Genomic DNA, 21836 nt, shown 5'->3' with positions numbered 1-21836 from the left:
GGGTTCTTGTCGCATAGCGTGTGCGTTCGGCGTCAACTTATGAATTTGTCTTCTAAGATTAATCTGTCTACTTTGGTTATGTATAATTAATGGAGGCTTAAGTTGACTTGCTCTCTATCCAGTCTTGAATCTCAGCAAATTCAGTTGCCCATGCAACACGACTGTTGCTGAGCCCATGGCAGTCTCTCAGTCTCGGGCATGGTATTCCCAACCTGTTCAATGCATCGGCGAGTTGCTTCTGTGATGTCCCCATAGAATCGTCACGCATGCAAATACCAAAGTCTGCCGCAAGTAGACATTCGATATCTGTCCAACTATCACCTATATAGATCTTTTGCCCCTTTATAGCCTGCATGCGTTCAAATTTATCGCCACTTGATATGATGAGGTCTCCATCAGCATTATCAATTGGTACGATCTGGCCTGTGGAAGGCTCATCAGAGCACAGGCTATCGAGTTCGTTGGCAAGGATGGCATGCGAGGGTACTGTAGATCCTGAAGCTCCAAGGCAGGATTGGATGAAGTGGCGGGACCAGTTGACACTTAAGATGATGAAGCTGCGATGCGCCTGAGATTGAATGCTCTGATAGAAAGAAGAGAAACCTTCGCGTAGCTGTACCTGGCGGGAGGTAATGGCCTGGTGTGCGCCTGTTTCTATGACGTGGCTGGTCAGGCCTGCGAATATACCAGACGAGGATACGCGACTGAGACTACGGGCTTCTACGTCCTTTAGTTGTTTCAAGAGCTGTTTCTCTTCTTGGACTGTATTGGGCAAGGCGCCATCTGGGACAAGCTGCTTTAGGGTGGCTGTGTAATCACGCATGTAGGCTTTCGAGAGGCGCTGCCAGTGATGCAGAGTGGGAACCGCGGGTTTCGTGGATGCGGCAATGCCGACGAGAGTGTCCAGGGTGTCCTTTTGAGTGATGGTACCGTCCCAGTCGACGATCCAATGGACTGGGTGGGCCTTGTCGAAGACATGCGTCGTGGACATTGCTCTTTCCTGTGGTAGCGACAGAGTCTCCTCACTCACAGCTTTTCTAGTGCAGGCAGGTTGGGCTACTGGAGCCGACGACATGGTGGTGGTGCCGGAGTTTGCGATGCTGTGATTGCTCCAGCAGCCGGAAAATGGCGCACGCGTCAGGAAACAACAACGGCGCAGGTAACTTTTACCGGGAAGACGCGCCATTTGTATCCCCAAGGCCAGACCTTGCCAACGCTCTTTTCTCAGACTATGAGGGTATACAATCGCCATGCTTTTTCTTAAACGCTGTCTCGCCGCAGCGTCTCGCGATGCCTTGCCTGGTCACGAGCCAATGGCAGCGGCGCTATTTGCATAACCCGTTCGCAACCGAGGCGTCTCGTTGGTCGCATTCCTCTAAAGGCATCTTGATGCGAATGGCAGCAGGCGACTGTCTCCTAAGTACAGTTGGAGGCGATTGACGGCACAGCGGTCGACCAAGGTAGAAAATAACAAGTAACAAGGCCACACCCTTCTCCGTATATCTACGCTCGTCTCTCCCACCATCTTCTGCCCCTCTCTCACAAAGCCCCAACTTGCCCACTTCCCCATTCCCCCACATCCACGTCCACGATGGCTCCAGGCACAATCGAGAACGACACAAACGCTGGCAACGGCACTGCTCTGAAGCCAACGGCCCGCTCCTTCCACCCCACAGGCACCCCAGATCCCGCCAAATACCACGCCTCGTCGTCGCAAGAAGCCATCCAGACCGAGGCAGCCTTTGCAGCCCACAACTATCACCCCCTTCCCATTGGTGTGTCATGACCGTCTTGCTGCAGGTAAACGCAGTACTAACCCCGCCTAGTATTTGCAAGAGCGAGTGGATGCAGCGTGTGGGATCCAGAGGGCAAGCACTATCTCGACTTCCTCTCCGCCTACAGTGCCGTCAACCAGGGCCACTGCCACCCCGAGCTCGTCAAGGCCCTGACCGAGCAGGCATCGCGGTTGACACTCAGCAGTCGCGCCTTCTACAACGATGTCTTCCCCCGCTTCGCCGAATATGCCACCAAGCTCTTCGGCTTCGACATGATGCTCCCCATGAACACAGGCGCTGAAGCGGTAGAGACGGCCGTTAAGATTGCGCGCAAGTGGGGTTACAAAGTCAAGGGCATTCCGCAGAATGAGGCCCTCGTCTTTTCTGTGCAGGAGAATTTCCATGGACGCACTGTATGCAGCAGCCGGCCCCCGCCATAGATGCTTCAGCTAACGCTATGAATAGTTCGCCGCCATCACCATGTCGACAGACCCCGAGTCCCGCGAGAACTATGGCCCATATCTTCCCGGCATTGGAAGTGCCTGCCCTGCCACAGGCAAGCCAATCCGCTACAACAACGTCGATGATGTACGCGAGGCCTTTGAGATGCACGGAAAGAAGACTGCTGCCTTTCTGGTTGAGCCGATCCAGGGCGAGGCCGGAATCGTGGTACCGGATGACAGCTACCTGAGGGAGGTACGGGCGCTTTGTGATGAACACAATGTCCTTCTCATCTGCGACGAGATCCAAACAGGCATCGCGCGCACAGGCAAGATGCTTTGCCATGAGTGGAGTGGCATCAAGCCTGATTTGGTTCTATTGGGCAAGGCCATCTCCGGTGGCATGTATCCCGTCTCGTGTGTTCTCGGCTCCAAAGAGGTCATGCTCACCATTGAGCCTGGTACCCACGGCTCAACCTATGGTGGTAACCCGCTCGGCTCCGCTGTCGCCATCCGTGCTCTTGAGCTGATCCAGGAAGAAAACATGGTGGAGCGTGCAGAGACACTGGGCAACAAGTTCCGGGACGGTCTCAAGAGCATGAACAGCCCCATGATCAAGACAATTCGCGGCAAAGGCTTGCTGAACGCCATCGTCATCGACGAGAGTAAGACCAATGGACACAGCGCGTGGGATCTATGTATGCTCTGCAAAGAGAAGGGATTATTGGTAGGAAGAGCCCTCAAGATTATGCATGTGAGAGACATTACCGGTGCTGACTCTGACGGACAGGCGAAACCCACACACCAGAACATCATCCGCCTGGCACCGCCACTTGTCATCACTGAACAGGAGATTGATTCGGCTCTGTCCATCATCAAGGCTGCTATGGAAGAGCTACCCAATCTCAAGGGCAAAAGGGAAGAAGAGGTGCTTACCTCGGCGGTCGGTCTGGAGAAGAACGTCCACATTGGCGTGGACAACTAGAGGCATGAATTTACGCCCTACGATACCCACAAGAGACTACGCAGTGGCCGTAGTTTGAGAAGAAGCACGCGTAGAAAGCATCCGCGTTGTTTGTGCTAGAGGCCAGAACCGAACTTGATGACATGACACCCGTGAAAACTCGCAAAGTCCAACACCATATCCTAACAATACATGCTACTACTACTTTCACTCATGGCAATTGAGCCGAGCTCACTATAAGCGTACACACGTGCTTGTCGTAAGCGTAACTAGTGCTGACCTCGGAACTGCAGCCCTGCACATCTTGGCAAAAGACTTCGCAAAACGTGTTGAAATGATTGCTGCCCCTTCTTCGCACATACAAGCACGCCGGCTGTGGTGTTGTTGCATCGTATACCATAATCGCCCAACCATTGATCTAACAAAGTCCTGCTCCAGCTGCTCAGCGATCCCTGCACAACATGGCGTTCCCCGACACTATCAAGATCTCACCACCAATGGAATTAAGTGGAATCGGCACGTGATCTGGTACAGCTCTCTCGGGCACGCATTACAAACCCTCGGACTTTATTATCTCCCGATTTCGCTGACGTATCCTGCGCAGGCACGAGCAATTCGTAAACGTCAATGACGTGGGTCTCGTGGCCATGTCGGGGCTCCTGACGCCGATATCTGTAGCGGTATCCAAGACGAACACAGGTTGGCTGGGGCGCCGTGCGGTTGCGCGGTAGCAAAACCCTCCGACAAGCGATCCAGGCTTCCAGCAGCTGCGGGCATGATTGGCCTCATCATTGACCTTGGACCTTGGACCTTGGACCGCGTACAGAAGATGCATGTATGGAGGCGGGCCGGTGCTCAATCTGGAGTCTACAACCGGTGCAGCTCTTGGCGGTAGGGCGGGACAAAGGAAGAGAGCAACTGCAGGAGAAAACAGACAGCATGGTTGCACAGAAGACAATATCGTCCACGGCAGGCTGGTCACTGACACGCCCACATATCGGTGTGTCGGTGGGCCAGACCCTCCATGGTTGCTTTCTCCCGTCGTTTCGTCGACAAGCGATGGCCCCACATTTGCCCGATGCTGGTGGCGCGTCAAGCTGGGCTTGCCGACCTTGAATCCGAGGAAAAATGAGTGCAAAGCGGGTGTCAAAGACGTCAAGCAAGTAAAAACCATGTGCAAAAAGTACATGTTGCGTATGCAGCCCATCTACTTTGCATATATGCGGACAGGCTGACATGAGCACAACGCCATGTTAATACTCACCGGTTCGGGTCATCGGATCGTTCAACGCCCCGATGGTAACGACAAGTCCATCCTTTGACGCTTAGCAATAGCAATAGCAATACCACCCACCTCCAGGTTATGCATCGGCTGCAGCAACCGTTTATTGGCGACTTTTTATCTCCGTTTAAAACCATGCGCTAGCTGTTGAGCGAGGGCACTGATTTCATGACTGCCTGGGGCAATATAGACTAGTCTTCGCCTGTCCACTGCAAACATGTCATCTACCGATTCCTCGTGGCGTTTGCTGTTCTTGCATTTCACACCAGTCTTTTACATCTCTGTCGCGACTGCTCTATACCCCCCGTGCGACTGCCCTAATCGACCGCCCCCTCGCTGTGATCTTCCCCTTGCATTTCCGGATTCGACAACATAGTCGTCATGGCGAAGTCGCCGTCGACGTCATCCCTAGACGAAAATGAGAAGGAGAAGGAGTTTGGCCTAGTGGATCCACAGGCTGCAGCAGAAAATCCCACAGAATACGAGCCAATACGCTCAGAACCCCAAGAGAAGATTGTCGAAACTGGTGATAGCCATGGCTCAAAAGGTCGTCTGGCGAGATTACAATCATCCACAAGCGCATACTCGGAAACGAGCGACGCTGAGACGGACACCACAAGGTCAATAAGGAAGAAGAAACCATTTTACAAACGACTGAATTTTCTGAAGAGGAACCCTCCACCCGTCCCCAAGCAACGCGTTGTATGTCCTGAATACACGGCAGGGCTTTTCAGTCGACTTTCGTGGCAATGGATGCAGCCGTTGATGGCCGTGGGCTATAAACGGCCGCTGGAGAATAATGATCTTTGGATGGTCAACCCCGATAGAAGCGCTGATGTTTTGGCCGAGAGGCTGGAGGCTGCCTTCAAAAGACGGAGAGAGCAAGGCGCAGATAGGCCTTTATTAGGCGCCATGTTCGACACGTTCAAATGGGAGTTCATCATTGGAGGTCTGTGCCAACTGACAGCATCCGTCATACAGGCCGTCGCGCCTTTTGTCCTGCGCTACCTCATTACTTTTGCTGCAAGAGCGTACGTTGCTGAGAACGTCGGTGGCCCTGCGCCGCATATCGGAGAGGGTATCGGCCTGGTAATTGGAATCACAGCAATGCAGTTCTTCCAAAGTTTGGCGACCAACCACTTCATGTACCGCGGTATGATGATTGGTGGCGAGGCTAGAGGCGTTCTGATTGCTCTCATCTTCAACAAAGCAATGAAACTATCTGGGAGAGCCAAGGCAGGCGGAGCAGCGATACTCGACGCTCCGCCCGCTGATATCAAGCCAGGAAGCGAAGCAGAGGTGAAATGGTACAAGAAAATGTTGAAGAAGAAGGATCCGAAAAAGGCACCGAAATCCGCTGCGGGTGTAGCGGGCGACGGCGAAGGATGGGGCAACGGTCGAATTGTCAATTTGATGTCCACCGATACATATCGTGTCGACCAAGCCAGTGGCTTCTTCCATATGATTTGGACAGCTCCTATCGGCATTCTGATCACCACTGCATTGCTTCTTGTCAACTTGAAATATAGCGCTTTGCCTGGTCTCGGTCTCATCCTCATTGCTATGCCCCTTCTTGGCCGCGCTGTCAAGACGCTGTTCCGCCGAAGAGTAGTCATCAACAAGGTTACCGATCAACGTGTCAGCCTCACACAGGAAATTCTACAGGGCGTCCGCTTCGTCAAGTACTTCGGATGGGAGACGAGCTTTTTGGAACGCATCCAGGCCATTAGGAAAAGGGAGATTCACGGCATTCAGATTCTGCTTACAATCCGAAACGCTGTGCTGTCGGTTGGAATGTCAATGCCCATCTTCGCCTCGATGATCTCATTCATAACCTATTCCCAGGTCAACGCTGATCTCAACCCCGCGCCTATCTTCTCATCGCTGGCCTTGTTCAACTCGATGCGTATCCCGCTTAACTTCCTCCCGCTAGTCATCGGCCAAGTCATCGACGCAAACGCCTCCATCGATCGTATTCAGGAGTTTCTCCTCGCAGAAGAAGCCGAAGAGAGCGGGAAATGGGATTATGATTCCAAGGATGCTGTGGTGTTGAAGGGCGCTGACTTTACTTGGGAGCGTCACCCAACACAAGACCCGGAAGATGGCCCCCCTGGAAAGAAAGCGGATGCGAAGAAAGACAAGAAGGAAAAGAGAGCAAGTGTGAAGCCACCACAATCAAGTGGAGATACGACACCTTCAGATACGACCGTTGTGGAAGAAGAGAAGCCTTTTGAGATCAAGGGGCTCAACCTCACGTTTGGCCGGAACGAACTTGTAGCCATCATTGGTGGCGTCGGTTCTGGAAAGAGTTCGCTACTTGCGGCTTTGGCTGGTGACATGCGCAAGACCAGTGGTGAGGTTATTTTCGGTGCCTCACGTGCATTCTGTCCGCAGTATGCTTGGATCCAGAACGCAACTGTACGGGAGAATATCATTTTCGGCAAGGAATTCAACAAGAGATGGTATGACCAAGTTGTGGATGCTTGTGCTCTTCGCCCGGATCTGGATATGCTGCCCCACAACGATGCGACGGAGATTGGTGAACGTGGTATCACGGTATCAGGCGGACAGAAACAGCGCATGAACATCGCTCGGGCTATCTACTTCAATGCAGATATTGTACTCATGGACGATCCTCTGAGTGCTGTTGACGCGCATGTAGGTCGTCACATCATGGACAACGCCATCTGCGGTCTGCTCAAGGACAAGTGCCGTATCCTGGCCACTCATCAACTGCATGTCCTCAGTCGCTGCGATAGAATCATCTGGGTCGATCAAGGTCAGGTCAAGGCTGTGGATACATTCGACAACCTCATGGCACACAACGCGGACTTTGTGCAGGTCATGAGTTCTACTGCCAAGGAAGAAGAAAAGGAGAAGGAGGAGGAAGTGGATGAGGATGAGGTGGAAGCAGAGGTGAAGAGCACAAAAAAGCAGAGAAAGCAAAAGAAGCAGGCTGCGCTTATGCAACAGGAAGAACGGGCAACGAAGAGTGTCAGCTGGGAAGTCTGGATCGAATACATCAAAGCAGGAGGCGGTATCTGGGTCGGACCACTCATTTTCATCCTCCTTGTCCTCTCCCAAGGAGCTAACATTGTCACATCTCTGTGGCTCTCGTACTGGACTTCGGACAAATTTGGCTACTCAAAGGGAGCCTACATTGGCGCTTACGCTGCGTTCGGTCTCAGCCAAGCGATCTTCATGTTCCTGTTTTCCTTCTCAGTGTCCATTTTTGGAACCCGAGCTGGAAAGGTCATGCTGCACCGAGCCATCACCCGGGTCTTGCGCGCGCCCATGTCCTTTTTCGATACGACACCGCTAGGTCGCATTACGAACCGCTTCAGCAAAGATATCGATGTGATGGATAACACCATTACGGACTCGATTCGCATGTACTTCTTGACGTTGGCCATGATCATCTCGTAAGTATCTGAATCAGCCAACAAACAAGATCCAAACTAACATGCATTATAGAGTCTTTATCCTCATCATTTCGTACTACTACTTTTATGCGATCGCTCTTGGTCCCCTCTTCCTCCTCTTCATGTTCTCCGCCGCCTTCTACCGATCATCGGCTCGCGAAGTCAAGCGCCACGAAGCAGTCCTTCGCAGTACAGTGTTTTCACGCTTCGGCGAAGCAGTCATGGGTACGGCCACTATCCGCGCATATGGCCTACAAGACCAATTCTCCAAGACGGTCCGCGCGGCTGTGGACGACATGAACAGTGCCTATTACCTTACGTTTGCCAATCAACGCTGGCTAAGTGTTCGCCTCGATCTTGTTGGTATTCTGCTCGTCTTTACAACTGGTATCCTGGTTGTCACGAGTCGTTTCTCCGTTAATCCCAGCATTGCCGGTTTGGTCCTCTCATACATCCTCACCATTGTACAAATGATCCAGTTTACGGTTCGTCAGCTTGCAGAGGTGGAGAACAACATGAACTCGACTGAACGCATTCACCATTACGGAACCCAGCTGGAAGAAGAAGCGCCGCTGCATATGGGTGAGGTGCGCCCAACCTGGCCCGAGCATGGCGAAATTGTCTTCGATAAAGTGGAAATGCGATATCGTGCCGGGTTACCTCTGGTTCTCAAGGGTTTGAGCATGCATGTCCGTGCTGGCGAGCGCATCGGTGTTGTTGGTCGTACTGGAGCAGGCAAGTCGTCAATCATGTCGGCGCTATTCCGGCTGCAAGAACTTTCCGGTGGTTCGATTGTTATTGACGGCGTCGACATTGGCAAGATTGGTCTACACGATTTGCGCTCTAAGCTGGCCATTATTCCCCAGGATCCGACGCTCTTCAAGGGCACAATTCGCTCAAACCTGGACCCGTTTCATGAGCACTCGGATCTGGAGCTTTGGTCTGCTCTACGGCAAGCCGATCTCGTCTCCAATGAACAGGAAATGGAGGATCACACGAGCAGGATACATCTTGACAGCATAGTGGAGGAAGAGGGACTGAACTTTTCGCTGGGTCAAAGACAGCTGATGGCCTTGGCACGCGCCCTCGTTCGTGGTTCCCAGATTATTGTCTGCGACGAAGCCACTAGCTCGGTGGACTTTGAGACGGATGCGAAGATTCAGAAGACTGTAAGACTTATGATAGGTTGCGACTGGTTGATGTGTTGGCTAACTCTGGTGTCCAGATTGTACAAGGTTTCAAGGGCAAGACACTGCTTTGCATTGCTCATAGGTTGAAGACGAGTGAGTGAAACCAAGGCTATTACTAGCGCGCTCTTTACTGACACGGCTAGTTATAAACTACGATCGAATTTGCGTCATGGACGCGGGACTGATTGCGGAGCTCGACTCGCCACTCAAGCTGTACGATCAGGGTGGCATATTCAAGGGCATGTGTGACCGGTCTGGTATCAAGAGGGAAGAAATAGCTGGGGCAAACTAGACGTACCGGCCAAAGATGGATGCGGGTATGCGGCTCAGCAGGTAGACTAATTATGCGGCCGCTTTGCTAGGAAGCATGCAAACGCAGACTGGTACATGTGCACGGCATGGCGTTGAAAAGGCATTGGGAAAGGCGCAAGAGGAGTATTTTCGGCACGGGTAAATATTTGCATGGGGAAAGCAAAAACTTGCATGGCTGAGAGGGTGTTGACAGGTAAATAACAATGCATGTTTCGAGGGCGAATACCAAAGCTGTTGAGTTGAAAGCTAGAGGAGTGAGATGGCGGAACATTGCGACAACATGTGTCACGGCCGGAGCGTTGTACAATGGCGGGCATCTGACGGCATCATTGATGGTGGGTAGGACAAGCTATGCCTGCCAGCAGGAGTTTGCAGTTTGCATTAGTGAGACGCCAGGATGTTGGTTTCGGCGGAACGCACGTGCGCGGGAGGAGAAGGGCCTTGTCGCCTCTACGCGGAACACATCATTCGTGCGTTATCTAATCTCAGCCAGTTTGCTCTCTATCTGGGGACTAGTTTGGGTTGGCAGGGCCGAGTCTCGTGCGTCTCACTTCCGGTGGGCTGGTGGTGAAGAGACGTCGGTTTTGAGCTATTTGGTTTTGCAGCGCCATGGGGGGTTTTTGCGGTTTCAAACGCCGCCCACTAGTTTGGTCGCGGTTGAAGATTAAACGTCCAAGATATGTGGTCCGGATCAGGTCGGGACGAGGGCTATCGACGATTTGCAAGCTGGATCGTCAGGCAGAGCCCAGGTGGATGGTTAGCTGTCTCCAGCCCTCTGCCACTGCCGTGGGCGAAGCGAAATCGATACATGAGCGGCGCACGACGGGCAGGCGCGATAGTTCAAGCGTGCAGATAAGCAAGAAAAGTCGCCTTCGAAAAGGCTTCGCAGGCTCTAGGTAGGCCCGAGAAGAGCAAGTGGCGCGTTGGTGCATGACAGACAGGCAAAGACCAAGGCGCTCGGCCAGTGGCTCCGCGTGCTCTGGCGGGTCCAAACTACAGACGATGCAGAGGCATTATGCGTGCTTTAGCCGTAGACGGCGTTGGTCGCCGTCGCCGCTCAACAGCCAAGATGAGCCCACCCCCGGCTGGGCTGCGCGCACATCTGGGCCAGGGACGCTGCTAGGCCCGAAGGACCCAAGTCTTTGGTGTACTGTACCAGGCACGCTGTGAGAAGTCTAGTGGCCTTGAGCCGGCGCCGAGAGCGTACGAGGCACCATACGCAGCGCGCGTGAGGGGGCAGCAGACGCAGACGCAGACGCAGACACAGACACAGACACGATAGGCATGACATGACGACAGGGAGCAAACAACAAACAATGTCGGTAACAATGACAGTAATATTACTCGGGACTATTGGCAGCGTTGGCCGGCGTGATGCGTGATGGAGATCAGGGACGTAAAGCACTTGACCCATCCTTTCGCTTTTGCTTTCACTCTGCCGGCGGCAGGGACAGGGCTCCGAACGGTCTAGCGGGTGCGATCAAAGTCGTTAGCCTGGCGAGTGCCATCACACAGACCTCGTCCAGCTCCAGCGCCCACGGGGCCGGGCTCTGCGCTCAATTCATATCTGACTTGCTCCCACCCGTCATTGCTGCTCTGCCCAGGACCTTGCCCAGGACGCTCCTTTCACTAGGCCGCACAATTCTTCTGCTGCTGTCCCCGTGCCCCGCATCCATTGCACGACCGCATCATTGTCGTCTACTACTGTACTGTACTGTACTGTACGAACAAGACTCTTGCCCCTTCTTCTTCCACACGGACGCCCTTTCCTCCACTGTCCATCGCCCCTTCCCTGGCCATCTCACCACGGAGCCGCTTTCAGCAAACCACGACTAGTCTCTCTCAATCTCTCACTCTCACCATCCCGAGCCCCATGCCGCGCCTTCCGTGACGCAAGTACCCGACCCATATAACCGCAGCCCCATCCTGTCTGTCTGCGCCAAACGCTCCTCCTGTTGAGCGCGCCATTCACCCCTCACGCGAGCCCGTACCCTTCACATCCCCCTTGCCCGCGTCAATGGCTGCCAACGAGAAGCACGAGCCAGTCACGTTTGGTGCCACGGTCCAGCGGTCCCCCAGCCCTATAACCCCCAGTGACCTGCAGCCACTGCGCTCACCACCCTCCAACGACTCCACCATGTCATCTGCAACCGCCGATGCTGAAACGGCCAAGAAGGAGTGGGCCGCCGACCCCTCCAATCCCTACTCGGCCTTTTACAAACACCCCGAGGCCCTCCGCGAGACGCGTCAGTCGCTCGTAGACGGCATGCACAACGGCAAACACCTCGCCGTCGCCGTCCACGAGCACGACCTCGAGGGCGGTGTGCCACTGTCAGTGGCCTCGACGCAGCAGCAGTCAAAGCAGTCGGTCGATGGCCGCGTCAAGGAGTGCACAATGTGGCCGACACGCCAAGCTGTCCTAGACAAGCGGAAGTCGTACAAGCGCAAGCGCGGCTGTGCCTTCTTCCGGAACATGACCAGCAAGCAGAGACTGTGGGCCAAGATTGTCATCGCTCTCCTCGTTGTCGCTGCCGCTGTCGGCCTGGGCGTAGGCATCTCGAGAGCCGTCGGTGGCGGCGTATGGGCAGGCGACGGCCGATCTCGCGAGATTCCGCACAATTGAGCTGGCCATTGTCACCAGCATCGCACCCGTAAGCCACCTACCTGCTCCACATTACCCTGCCATGTCTAACACGTCCCAGAGCACCTGCACATGTCTCTGCGCACACCCACGACTTCTGCATACTTCGCTTCGGACAACATCATTTCTCGATATCCCTTTCCATCTGTTATATTGTTTCCGGTAATGTGCATATCACTCCGCCACTTTTTCGTGTCCGCCGACCACTTCTGCTTGTCCTTGTCGGCGATATCACTTGGGTTCTGGCGCACAGCGGGGTTTTACTGGTCTGCATTCCGTACATGCATTGGAGCGCCGGAGTATAGATTGGGCGTTTTATCAAATTAGTCCCAGGATACCTTTTGGGGGTACACAATAGGAGAAGAGATTTAAGCATATGCCTCTGTGAGAGGCTGCAGTCTGGCGCATATGTACTTTCCACCTGCCCCGCACATTCGTCCGTTCCACGTGCCGTGCCGACTCGTCCGCTATGTCTAGATGCAGCCACAAAGGAAGAAACTTCGCCCGTGACCCGAACATGCATCTAATGTATGTATTCGGTTACTGCCCTGGTAGCTTGCAACACCAATTTGCTCGTCTTTCGGATCACGGATCGTCACGTTGCCCGAGCCGAATCGGGAAACGTCTTTACGACATGGGTGCATTCGAGTAAGAAAAAACATCACAGATGTACCTGCACAGTCAGATTCTTTCTTTTGCTGCTATTTCTGCGATTGTAGTAGTCTGCAATCCAATGGTTGTGCACTGCTTGTCGATGTCTGCGTGTCGTCCTGGTGGCTCCTTCCCTGGAAGGCACATCCGTGATCCAGGCTTAACCCACAACAGCAGCCATGAATGCAGCATGTTGCTGTTCAGGGTGTCTAAATGCAGAGCCTATGACAGGTCGTGTGTCTAGTTTGGAGACTACAGCTCTTGGGGGCAGAACTCTGGTGCGTTTGCACGCCCTATGTATGCGTCAACACCAGTGGAGTGCACCTTCCTCATGGCCTTCGCTGCTGCCGTATGAGCCTCGCTAGTCCAAAATCCAGCGGGGCGCGTCACCATAAGTCGTTCGACTTCAGACGAAAGCTTCTTCCTTCATACATCCCATTTCCTTCACTATGGCGGACGACGAAGACTACTTCGCCGCTAGCCGAAAGGCCCACGACAAATACCTTGCAGACATTGAGCAACGATTTTGCGACGTGAGCGACGCATTCTTAGCGGACATCAAAGCGGAAGGTGCAAAAAGCGTTCAAGCGGCGAAAGATTTCGATCAACGGTGCACGTATCAAAACAAGGATTTGACCGACATCCACAAGCGACTAGCACAACGGCGAGTGCGAAGCCTTCTCGCGGAGAGTCAAGATACATCTCGGCAGCCTACCTCAAGTTCCATGCGAGGTGACTACAAACAGGCGCGGTTTCTCAGCGAAACACCCTTGCGAGAGGTTGAGAAGTAAACGTTGCAGATTGGGAAGGTGTCTTCAGCGCTAACAGTTAATGTAGTGTTGCGGATACATTCCCTGGCAATGACTAGATGCCTTCGCCGTTTGAGCGTTCCTGGCAGCTACCAGGACCTGGGAATAGCTTTGTATTCGACGCAACTGCGTCTTCCCAGGTCACCAGCGACAGGAGCATGGCGCCGCCGGGGCCTGGTTCATCCCAGGTCCTTGGCGAGATGGAAATGGGGCCTCCGATATTCAAACTATCGCATGCTTCTAGTGATCTATGCTCTTCTGGTCAGGGTGAGGCTAAAGGTTTCGTGTTGTCGCGAGCTCAGAACCTTGATGCATATCCTGATGACCAGCTCGGGATTACTGGCGAACCGCCACGGCCTGCGAATACTAGCGAATCGCCACGACCTGTGAACGCGTTTCCAATTACACAAAGGCGCACAAGTCCGATTCCGGGGCTACAGACTCCCGCCTCAAACACTGGAATGCGATCATACTCTTGCGCCCCCGTGCTGAACTATCAGCAAACCTCCGCGAGCGACTCGGCATTTTCCCCACCATGGCCGTGCATCATGCGATCGATCGAGCAGGATGAAGCGTCTCCTCAGTCCTCTGTTGCTGGCGACGTGCTGCATGAGAGCTTCGGTTTGCCTGTTAGAGCTCATCCTGTCTGTCGCCAGTCTGTTATTGGTCGTGGTACCGAAGTTGGCAAAGATGACATGGCGAATACAGCGACTCAGGCGTGTTTGCGCAATACAGCGTCACAGCGTTCAGAAGAATACGAAGCCCCAAGGCGGCTGTCAGCGGTTTCAGGCGGAGTTGCGAACTCATTCACAGCGGATTCATGCGAGGTCACTCAGCGCCAAGATACCCAAGTCAAGTTTAGGTGCATGCGATGCCAAATAGCCTTTCTCGAAGAGAAGCTGGGAACACTGCGAGATCAAGTAGCGGACAGCGAGAGCGAACTACGCTTGCTCTTAGGAGCCGTAGGACTTAGTGATACGTAAAGGGCGTCTTTTAGCGTAAAACAAGAACTCCTGATATAGTTTTTTTGGGTTATTCATACTACATGTACCTTGCCGAGTGCCTTGTGATGTCGAAGGCTTCATCTAGCAAACATTGACAATTAATGTTGACAACAACAACAACAGGCTTTGAGAGCCCTACAGGATCGTAATAGAGGTTCACGACATCGAGAGAAGCACCCCAGAACAGTTTGTGGTTAAGTTGGGTTTTATTGGTTGTTCAGTCGCATTGTGTTGCAGTATATGCAGTCAATCAAAGTGTAACCGCGCGAGGCAGTCATCAGAGTATCTTGTGTTGTTCTGTCTGTTGTGCTGTCATGGCCACCTTATATGTAGCCATAATCAGGGTCTATTTACATGACGTATCTCTGATGCTGGTGAGGGGAGAAGGTGCTCATGGAGGGGAGGGAGGAGCGCCAGGACAACGCACGTGACATGCGCAATACCCTTGCCTCACAAATCGCAACACATTGTGCCTCTATTGAAAACACGATATATTTATTACACAAGTACGTACCCACTGGAAGACTTTATCTTGTTTCATCTCCCACAGGTGCTCAGTCTGAATGATTCAATCCCATTGCTCACATATACGCGGGACCCCGTCTTCCCAGACTCCGCTCTGAAAGTGCTTTCGCTGCGTCAGCATTAGGTTGTGCATTGCCAAACCCACATCCTCCATCCCGCTCCTGCGCTACCACTGGACCAGCACACTTCCCACTCTTGAACCCACAGCACGCGGAGCCACAGTCGGCGTCTGATTTGCAAGCACCGGTGATGAATTGCTTGCCAGGTCCCGCTGGAGCTTCAGGTGGTTGAACCGGGGCAGGAGCAGGAGCAGGAGCAGGAGCAGGAGCAGGAGCAGGAGCAGGAGCAGGAGCAGGAGCAGGAGCAGGAGCTTGTGGTTGTGCGCCAGCGACGATGGTTCCATTAGCAGCCCCTTGTTCTGGTTCAATGGCGGCAGTGGCGTTTCCATCGACACCTTTAAGGGCGTTATTGTTTGGCTGGGCATCTCCGAATCCACATCCTTCTCCGCGTTCGTTTGCGACGAGTGGTGCCGCGCATTTTCCTGATGTGAAGCCACAGCAACCTGAGGCGCATTCGGCGTCTGATGCACACTCGCCAGTGATGAACTGGGTACCTTGTGCTGTTACATAGAGAGAGACTAGTTACATTGTTAGCGGTGATCTAGCTGTGGGGCACTGATATGTCTCACGGTTGAGGAGAGCAAAAAGCCTAAAGATGGGCGCCATAATGGTTTGCGATCGGTATCGTTGAATTTATGATGTTTCAAATAGTGAGATGGTGAAATAGAGTGGCTTTCTCCAGGAAGCAATATTATATTAGTTTGACGAATACAAAGTGTGTGTAGATAGATATCGATGTTGGCCTTGAACATCCTGAGGACAACCATATATATATATATATCTACCTGACCCGCCTTCAGACTGACCTAGTGCCTTAGCCCACTCAGGAGAAGCGGCTATTCGAAACGAGGATTGTTACTGAGGTCTCGCCAAATGCCTCAATACTCAAGCCCACACTAATCGCCATCGCGTGGCGATGAAAGAGGATACTAGGTGTTACCCAGATCCACACGTTGCGCAAGCTGCAAGCCACTCGGGAACACAGTCTCCATGTTTCGAGTCAAATATAGACTACAAATGAGGCGAAGAGACTACAGATTACCTAAGCTGTTTGGAAACACAGCCTGCAAACGTCATGCGTTTACGTTATTCTGTCGGGTAGGTAAAGGGTAAAGGGAAGGAACGCGGGCGGCACGGGGAAGTGTCGTTAGCGAACTTTTAGCGCACACCAGCCTCATTCACCCCGCCTCAGCCACTACAAAATGACGGTATTTTCGTGCATCAACACACGGGAGGTTTCCGCATTGTAAGACCATGGTGGAGTGTCCAGTTGGGTTGGTTTATTCTGCCAAGAAGATCTCCAATGCATTCATGCGATGGAAGAGGATCATACCGAAGAGGTATCGGAATCCGTGGCCTGGCGCTTGGAATGTCAGAGTTCCGGACATCCCTACATGTGGTATAGGAAATATTAGCGAACGCACCAGCACTAACCCACGTTATCACAAAATCGTACCAAACTTAGGTTTGTAGTTGCTTACATGCGGTTCGTGGTTGCTGTTAGTATAGTACTACGTCACACCGGCAGCGGGCCGTGAGCAGGGGCTAAGCTTTGTGCTACAACAGTAGAAGAAGGGTAGACAACTACACAATCTCTAATCTGACATAAGAGCGAAGCTGTTGGCCCAATGTAGCTACCAGGATGAGACCATTGACATGAACTCCATGACCACCCTTGCTATGACGACTCCTACCGTACAAGCCCTCCCAAGGGCATATAACCTAACAAATAAATGCCAAGTCTAAGGGAGCCCTATCTTTGGTGTCAAGTCCTTGTCGGATCATATGATCCAGTCAGACGATTTTTACCATGGTACAGCTACCTATTTAGCTGGTTGAAGTCTCCAAAGAGCACATCTTGCTGCGTTTCGGATACTAAAAGGGCTCATGTATTCTGATGATAACTTAGCGTATTTATGGTAAGATGATTCGAGGTATTGAGATGAGAAGCACAGATAATATTGTGGCGTGATGGTTAATATAAGCTGATGTCTAGCACTTAACAGGGCCGTGGACAGACTACAAGAATCAGCCATGAGAACGGCATGTGAACAGAAAAGTCAAGAGATATATTGCCAGATGATAGTATGTATAAGTAGAGGTATATTTATGAGTAGGTGTATGTATCCTGATCGGCTTATAACGGTTCCCCGGCGTCGTACATTGAGTGCATGTCTATACCGGGTTGGGCCTGGTTACGAGCATCAAGACTATGATTAGATTACATCGTTCTTAGACACTGCGCAGCCCTCGATAACGCATATAGAATCAATGGCTCGGGAAACGAAGTGTAGGCTTCACAGCAACTTCAGGGGTAGTGAGCCTTCAGGTAACCAGGGTTGAATCTGCTCACGCGATCCCCGTAAGTCATGAGGGGCGACTTTTCTCTATCGACAGTGTGTTATAAGTGTCTTCTGAGATAAAGAAGCAGCAAAGCACGTTGTAAGGCTCATGATAAGACGTCGATATCCCAAAGATTGGACGTCTTCTTCCAAGCCGTTCGTTTGCTAGTTGCTAAAAATACAAGGCCGCCCAAAACTAAAGGAGTGGGTTCTCCAAGTAAGTGAAGGAGAGAGTGCCTAGAAAGAAAGTCGTTGCATAAGGTAGTCGCTTTGCCGAGCTTGTGATCCAAAGAAAGGAAAAGGCACAGAAGTAACAAGATAGGGTATAGAACCGGCTGTTAGAAGGGAACAGCTTGCTGTTAAAATCCAAATGAAAGAGAGAGTGAAGCGAAAGGTTAACTCGGTGTAGACGTTCTCCAGGTACCCAAGGATCTAGGGCAAGTTCCACTCATGAAAGCGCAGCCTAACCTGCTCATTACCCCCTGAGCACCGCCATTGTGTAAGGTCGGGAGGCCCGGATCGTTACCGAGAACTTGTATAGGCGCGGTTGTATTGTACCTGGGATACGGCCGTTGTAGAGGGGGCGTTGAGTGCCTTCCAGGCGACCTCGGCGGCATCTTCTCGGGATTGTTCGAGGTAACGGTAGTCTCGCCATAGGGGGGCTCGGAACTCGCGACCGTGGACAAAGACACTGCTACTCCAGGCAGTCCTTATTCCTGGATGATAATGTCAGTCTAGGCCGGGTGCAGTGGGGCAGCACGAAGGATTGTGTGGGTAGCAACGAACCTCGCGGGTCAGAGTAGTCTTGAAACTGAGGTTGGGCGATCTGGTTGGTGGCGCAGTAATCTGTGACGTTCAGCAGCTGGGCATTGCGAGAGCAAAAGGTCTGCGCACGCTGAAGCTTCTGAATAAAACTCTCTGGTGCTGCCATTTTGCGAGATAGTTTTGATGAAGGCGGACGATAGTGTGGCGCTGTTAAGAGCTTTGTGGTGGGGTAAGACACAGTGAGTGGGGATTTAGAGGATCAACTCTGTGTGTGCGAGGGCTGGGGAAGAACATGCGCTCTAGCATGTTGAACCCTCTGTTTATAGTCAGGCACTGCCCTGAGAGCCTCATTTTCGGTATCCTGTAGGAGCGTACGAGCGCTTTTGCCACACCATTGTCTCGAAAAGAATCAGCCTGCAGGAGCTGTACCACATATGTGCTCCGGAACAAAGCAACAAGCTGATGCTATGCTGCGTTGGCAGGATCCATCTCACCATAATTGGCCGGCAGAAACATCAGTGAGCGAGCAACTGCGGGGGTAGCGAGAAGAGGACGCGACAAGGCAGAAAACTAGAACCGCTAGAACCCGGACAAACACTATGACGGACTGTTGCGTGTTCTCGTCACCACAACTTTGGGAAGTAAAGGCCAATGAGCTGGTGGGGTTAAATTTCGGTCTTGAACATGTTACCCGGTTCAGGTTGGTTCCGCGATGTGCTGGCACTGAAGGACGAGGAGAAAGCTGCCATGCTAGTTTCTTAATGCCGACGCAGTGCCAGATGTGTCTCGCAGATTGGCCCATAGTTCATTCGGCGTTCGGCCCGCTTACGGTTAGATGGACAAAGGGCCGTGCCGTTTCCGTACCGTATGGATGCCATCTGAAAGCGCGTCATCTTGGAAGCCATGCGTCGCGTGTCGTCGAAGCTGCAAAACCCGCATTGGAAGCATTGCAGCGCTAAGCGAAGGAAGGCAGCTTTGGGGCTTTCTCCTGTCTCCATGTGGACCCACACGAGTGAGGTGGCATATGCGATTGCTTACAGCAGCGTATCAGTATCAGGAAGTGTTCCTGGTAGGAACTGCTCAGCCCTGGATCACCAGGTTCGTGCGTTAGATGCAGCCCATATCACACCACAGTTCTGCAGGCTGTCCTGTTCCTGAAAGCCTGTGCTATGGCCATCAGTTTGGTGTCCTGCCAAACGTCCCGATGCGATCAACGCTAACCACCTCTTCAACGCGGCGCTTGTTCGGTCTTCGCTTCTAGCGGTTGAAGCGCAAGGCGCAGTTGGTTTAAATCACCGCACAAGCCTCCAGGCGGGGTTAGCACACCTCCATCTTCGTCTTCTCTGAGCTGGCACGCGTTGCGTTGTTCATTGAACCTTCCAGGATCGCTGGAAGTGGTGGCTGTTGGAGCACCGTCAGTGACGTGTCGTACAGATTGCAGATAGTGCGCTAACCTGATCAACGCCACAATGCACGTGCATGCAGCAAAGTCAGACCTTGGGAAGGATCCTCGGAAGGCCCACAGTATCCCTTGCCTTCCAGGTTCATGCAAGTGAAGCATGTAGCTGTATGTAGCTGTGAGTTTAGTGTCAAGTGTCAAATGCGTGAGAGACGTGCAACGCACGAGCATCTACCGGCTTCTGCACCTCCCCAGACCACCTGCATTACCCACGGCGGACGCCATTACCTGCACAGGGACGGGCACTACTTTGGTGGAGATTCTCATGCCACGTTCCTCAGAACCAAGCACGACCAAGAATAGTCCTCGCCACATGTAGTGAAGGCACACGTCACGTGTCGGGCGCACAAGGTGATGACGATGATGGGATGTCATGTCCTACGCACTCTGGATCAGCATAAGCCTTCATTGATTATGAGGTACCCGGGCTTATGTGCGGCATTGTTTCTGCCATTGTGAGTTGATGATGTCTCAATGTATACGCCTAGCGGAGGCGTGGAAAGTATTATACTGGGACGGAAAAGTCGTTGTATTCTTCTCGCATAATGATATTATCCTATTTGAAAGTCAGCGACTGTTCTGTAGTTGTCAAGCTCCTACATTTCCTCATCTATACTGCCTTGGGATAACCCTTTGTTCAGCATTGTTTCGATTGCTTTAGAAACAAGGACGCGTGGATCATCTCTTTCATAAGTATTTCAGGTCATGCTACTGCTTTCTTGATAGTATTCTCTGTATACGCAACAAAGCGACTGAGTATGCAAAACGCCGGACAGGTATATCCCTTGGTTGAGGCACAAGATCTTCCCTAGATGATTATTACATACTCATATCAACTCCCGCTTCAAGATAACGACCAGGATTTAGTACTTGGACTTCCGTCTATCTGATCATCAGTATCAACATGCGCTTCACAGCTATCACGGTCCTGCTGGCTATCCAGTCAGCATACGCTTTGATCCCCCCTTTTCCAGTCGGAGAGACACCAGCACAAGTGTTGTCCTCTTTTCTACATGCGATCAGCAACGCAGGTGTAACGATTCCAACAGCTCTTCCGATTTCTGGATCCCAATCGCCAGTTGTGCCAACTCCAATATTGGCTTCTACATCCAGTCGAGCTGCATGCCTTCCAATTACGAGTACTTGGTTGCAGGGTGTCGGAAACACTACTGTACCAGCCCCGCCTCTTGTATCTGCACCCTCTTTGACGGCATTTCCTTCTGGCGGGTCCTCCGCGCCTACCTTACATAGCCCTTGGCAGTGGCCGGCTCTTTCCAGTGCCGTCACACCGTCCGAGACCTTGGTGTCTTCACTTACAACAACAACCGTCACGCCGAGCGCTGTTCTGCCAGTGCCAGGCTCAACATCCCGTCACCCGGCCCCCGGGGCCCTGTTGCCGTTTCTGTCGTACTACCACAGCTTCCACCATGTTTCCCCACAACCAACCTTTTCAGTAGCTACTTCAGAATCTTTCCAAACGGCTTCCGCATTTACTTCCGACTACCGAAGCTTCCTCCGCGTTCCTCCGCATTCGTCCTTCATCACAAGCACTCAAGCAGCCGCAGACACGTCTTCTGCGCCACCATCATCTCCAAAGGCATGTTCCACCTCACACAAATCATCTAGTGTGAACCTTGCACTAACTTCTACGCACCAGCCCTCGTCCACGGCAATCGTCATTGTGCCAATTACACCTTCTTTACACGGTAGGGCCCCTGACCCACTCCAGACACATGACTCCGGCTTACCTAGCTCAGCAACTCCAAGCGACAAGCCAACCTCTACACAGCTCAGCAAAGGTAAGAGTCATGACAGCACAAAAGCCTCCACTACCACGATTCATACAACCATCACAAGAACTACCCATAGATTGGCATCGTCTACACATTCATCGAAAGGTTCTAACGTTACAGTGTATACAAGTGTCCAGTCGGCAGATCCTCGCTGTCCGTACCCGTACCCAGGCATTCATTGCGGCCCGCCGAAGACCACGGTGGTGACAAAGGAACAAAAGCCTACTTCAACGACAAAGAAGGCTGCGGAGAAGACTTCGGGCTCGGGAGTAGTTGGCTGCGGGGCTCCGTTTTGCGGTAGGTAGAGTGACAGTGTGTCACGGACGTCAGTTGATGAAGCGTA

The 21836-nt window shown here is 52.5% G+C and overlaps 8 protein-coding genes across 8 annotated transcripts; 6 read left to right on the top strand and 2 right to left on the bottom strand.

The window, feature by feature from the left end:
- Positions 1–97: 97 nt before the first annotated feature.
- On the bottom strand, positions 98–1075 carry PtrM4_065860 (putative haloacid dehalogenase hydrolase protein; the record flags this gene model as incomplete). The annotated part of the gene is made up of 1 exon (XM_001933295.2): positions 98–1075. One exon carries the CDS (start codon positions 1073–1075, stop codon positions 98–100), a length of 978 nt encoding a protein of 325 aa, XP_001933330.1.
- Positions 1076–1591: 516 nt separating this feature from the next.
- Positions 1592–3200, top strand: PtrM4_065850 (ArgD, Ornithine-acetylornithine aminotransferase; the record flags this gene model as incomplete). Its single annotated transcript, XM_066105710.1, has 3 exons — positions 1592–1775; positions 1827–2188; positions 2241–3200. The coding sequence occupies 3 exons, from the start codon at positions 1592–1594 to the stop codon at positions 3198–3200; spliced, it is 1506 nt and encodes a 501-aa protein (XP_065964337.1).
- Positions 3201–4842: 1642 nt separating this feature from the next.
- Positions 4843–9365, top strand: PtrM4_065840 (MdlB, ABC-type multidrug transport system, ATPase and permease component; the record flags this gene model as incomplete). The annotated part of the gene is made up of 5 exons (XM_066105709.1): positions 4843–7302; positions 7435–7883; positions 7936–9052; positions 9109–9166; positions 9217–9365. 5 exons carry the CDS (start codon positions 4843–4845, stop codon positions 9363–9365), a joined length of 4233 nt encoding a protein of 1410 aa, XP_065964336.1.
- Positions 9366–11402: 2037 nt separating this feature from the next.
- PtrM4_065830 (Atrophin-1 domain containing protein) lies at positions 11403–12008 on the top strand (the record flags this gene model as incomplete). The annotated part of the gene is made up of 1 exon (XM_001933291.1): positions 11403–12008. The coding sequence occupies one exon, from the start codon at positions 11403–11405 to the stop codon at positions 12006–12008; it is 606 nt and encodes a 201-aa protein (XP_001933326.1).
- Positions 12009–13126: 1118 nt separating this feature from the next.
- On the top strand, positions 13127–13545 carry PtrM4_065820 (uncharacterized protein; the record flags this gene model as incomplete). The annotated part of the gene is made up of 2 exons (XM_001933290.2): positions 13127–13464; positions 13515–13545. 2 exons carry the CDS (start codon positions 13127–13129, stop codon positions 13543–13545), a joined length of 369 nt encoding a protein of 122 aa, XP_001933325.2.
- Positions 13546–14469, top strand: PtrM4_065810 (uncharacterized protein; the record flags this gene model as incomplete). Its single annotated transcript, XM_001933289.1, has 1 exon — positions 13546–14469. One exon carries the CDS (start codon positions 13546–13548, stop codon positions 14467–14469), a length of 924 nt encoding a protein of 307 aa, XP_001933324.1.
- Positions 14470–17998: 3529 nt separating this feature from the next.
- Positions 17999–18407, bottom strand: PtrM4_065800 (uncharacterized protein; the record flags this gene model as incomplete). Its single annotated transcript, XM_001933287.1, has 2 exons — positions 17999–18192; positions 18263–18407. The coding sequence occupies 2 exons, from the start codon at positions 18405–18407 to the stop codon at positions 17999–18001; spliced, it is 339 nt and encodes a 112-aa protein (XP_001933322.1).
- Positions 18408–20604: 2197 nt separating this feature from the next.
- PtrM4_065790 (uncharacterized protein) lies at positions 20605–21798 on the top strand (the record flags this gene model as incomplete). Its single annotated transcript, XM_066105708.1, has 4 exons — positions 20605–21297; positions 21358–21406; positions 21458–21499; positions 21614–21798. The coding sequence occupies 4 exons, from the start codon at positions 20605–20607 to the stop codon at positions 21796–21798; spliced, it is 969 nt and encodes a 322-aa protein (XP_065964335.1).
- Positions 21799–21836: the final 38 nt, after the last annotated feature.

The sequence above is a fragment of the Pyrenophora tritici-repentis genome, chromosome 2, assembly GCF_003171515.1.
Source record: "Pyrenophora tritici-repentis strain M4 chromosome 2, whole genome shotgun sequence".
Lineage (NCBI taxonomy): Eukaryota > Fungi > Ascomycota > Dothideomycetes > Pleosporales > Pleosporaceae > Pyrenophora > Pyrenophora tritici-repentis.
Note: the sequence above shows the minus strand (reverse complement) of the source record. Positions and strands in the feature narration are given on the sequence as shown.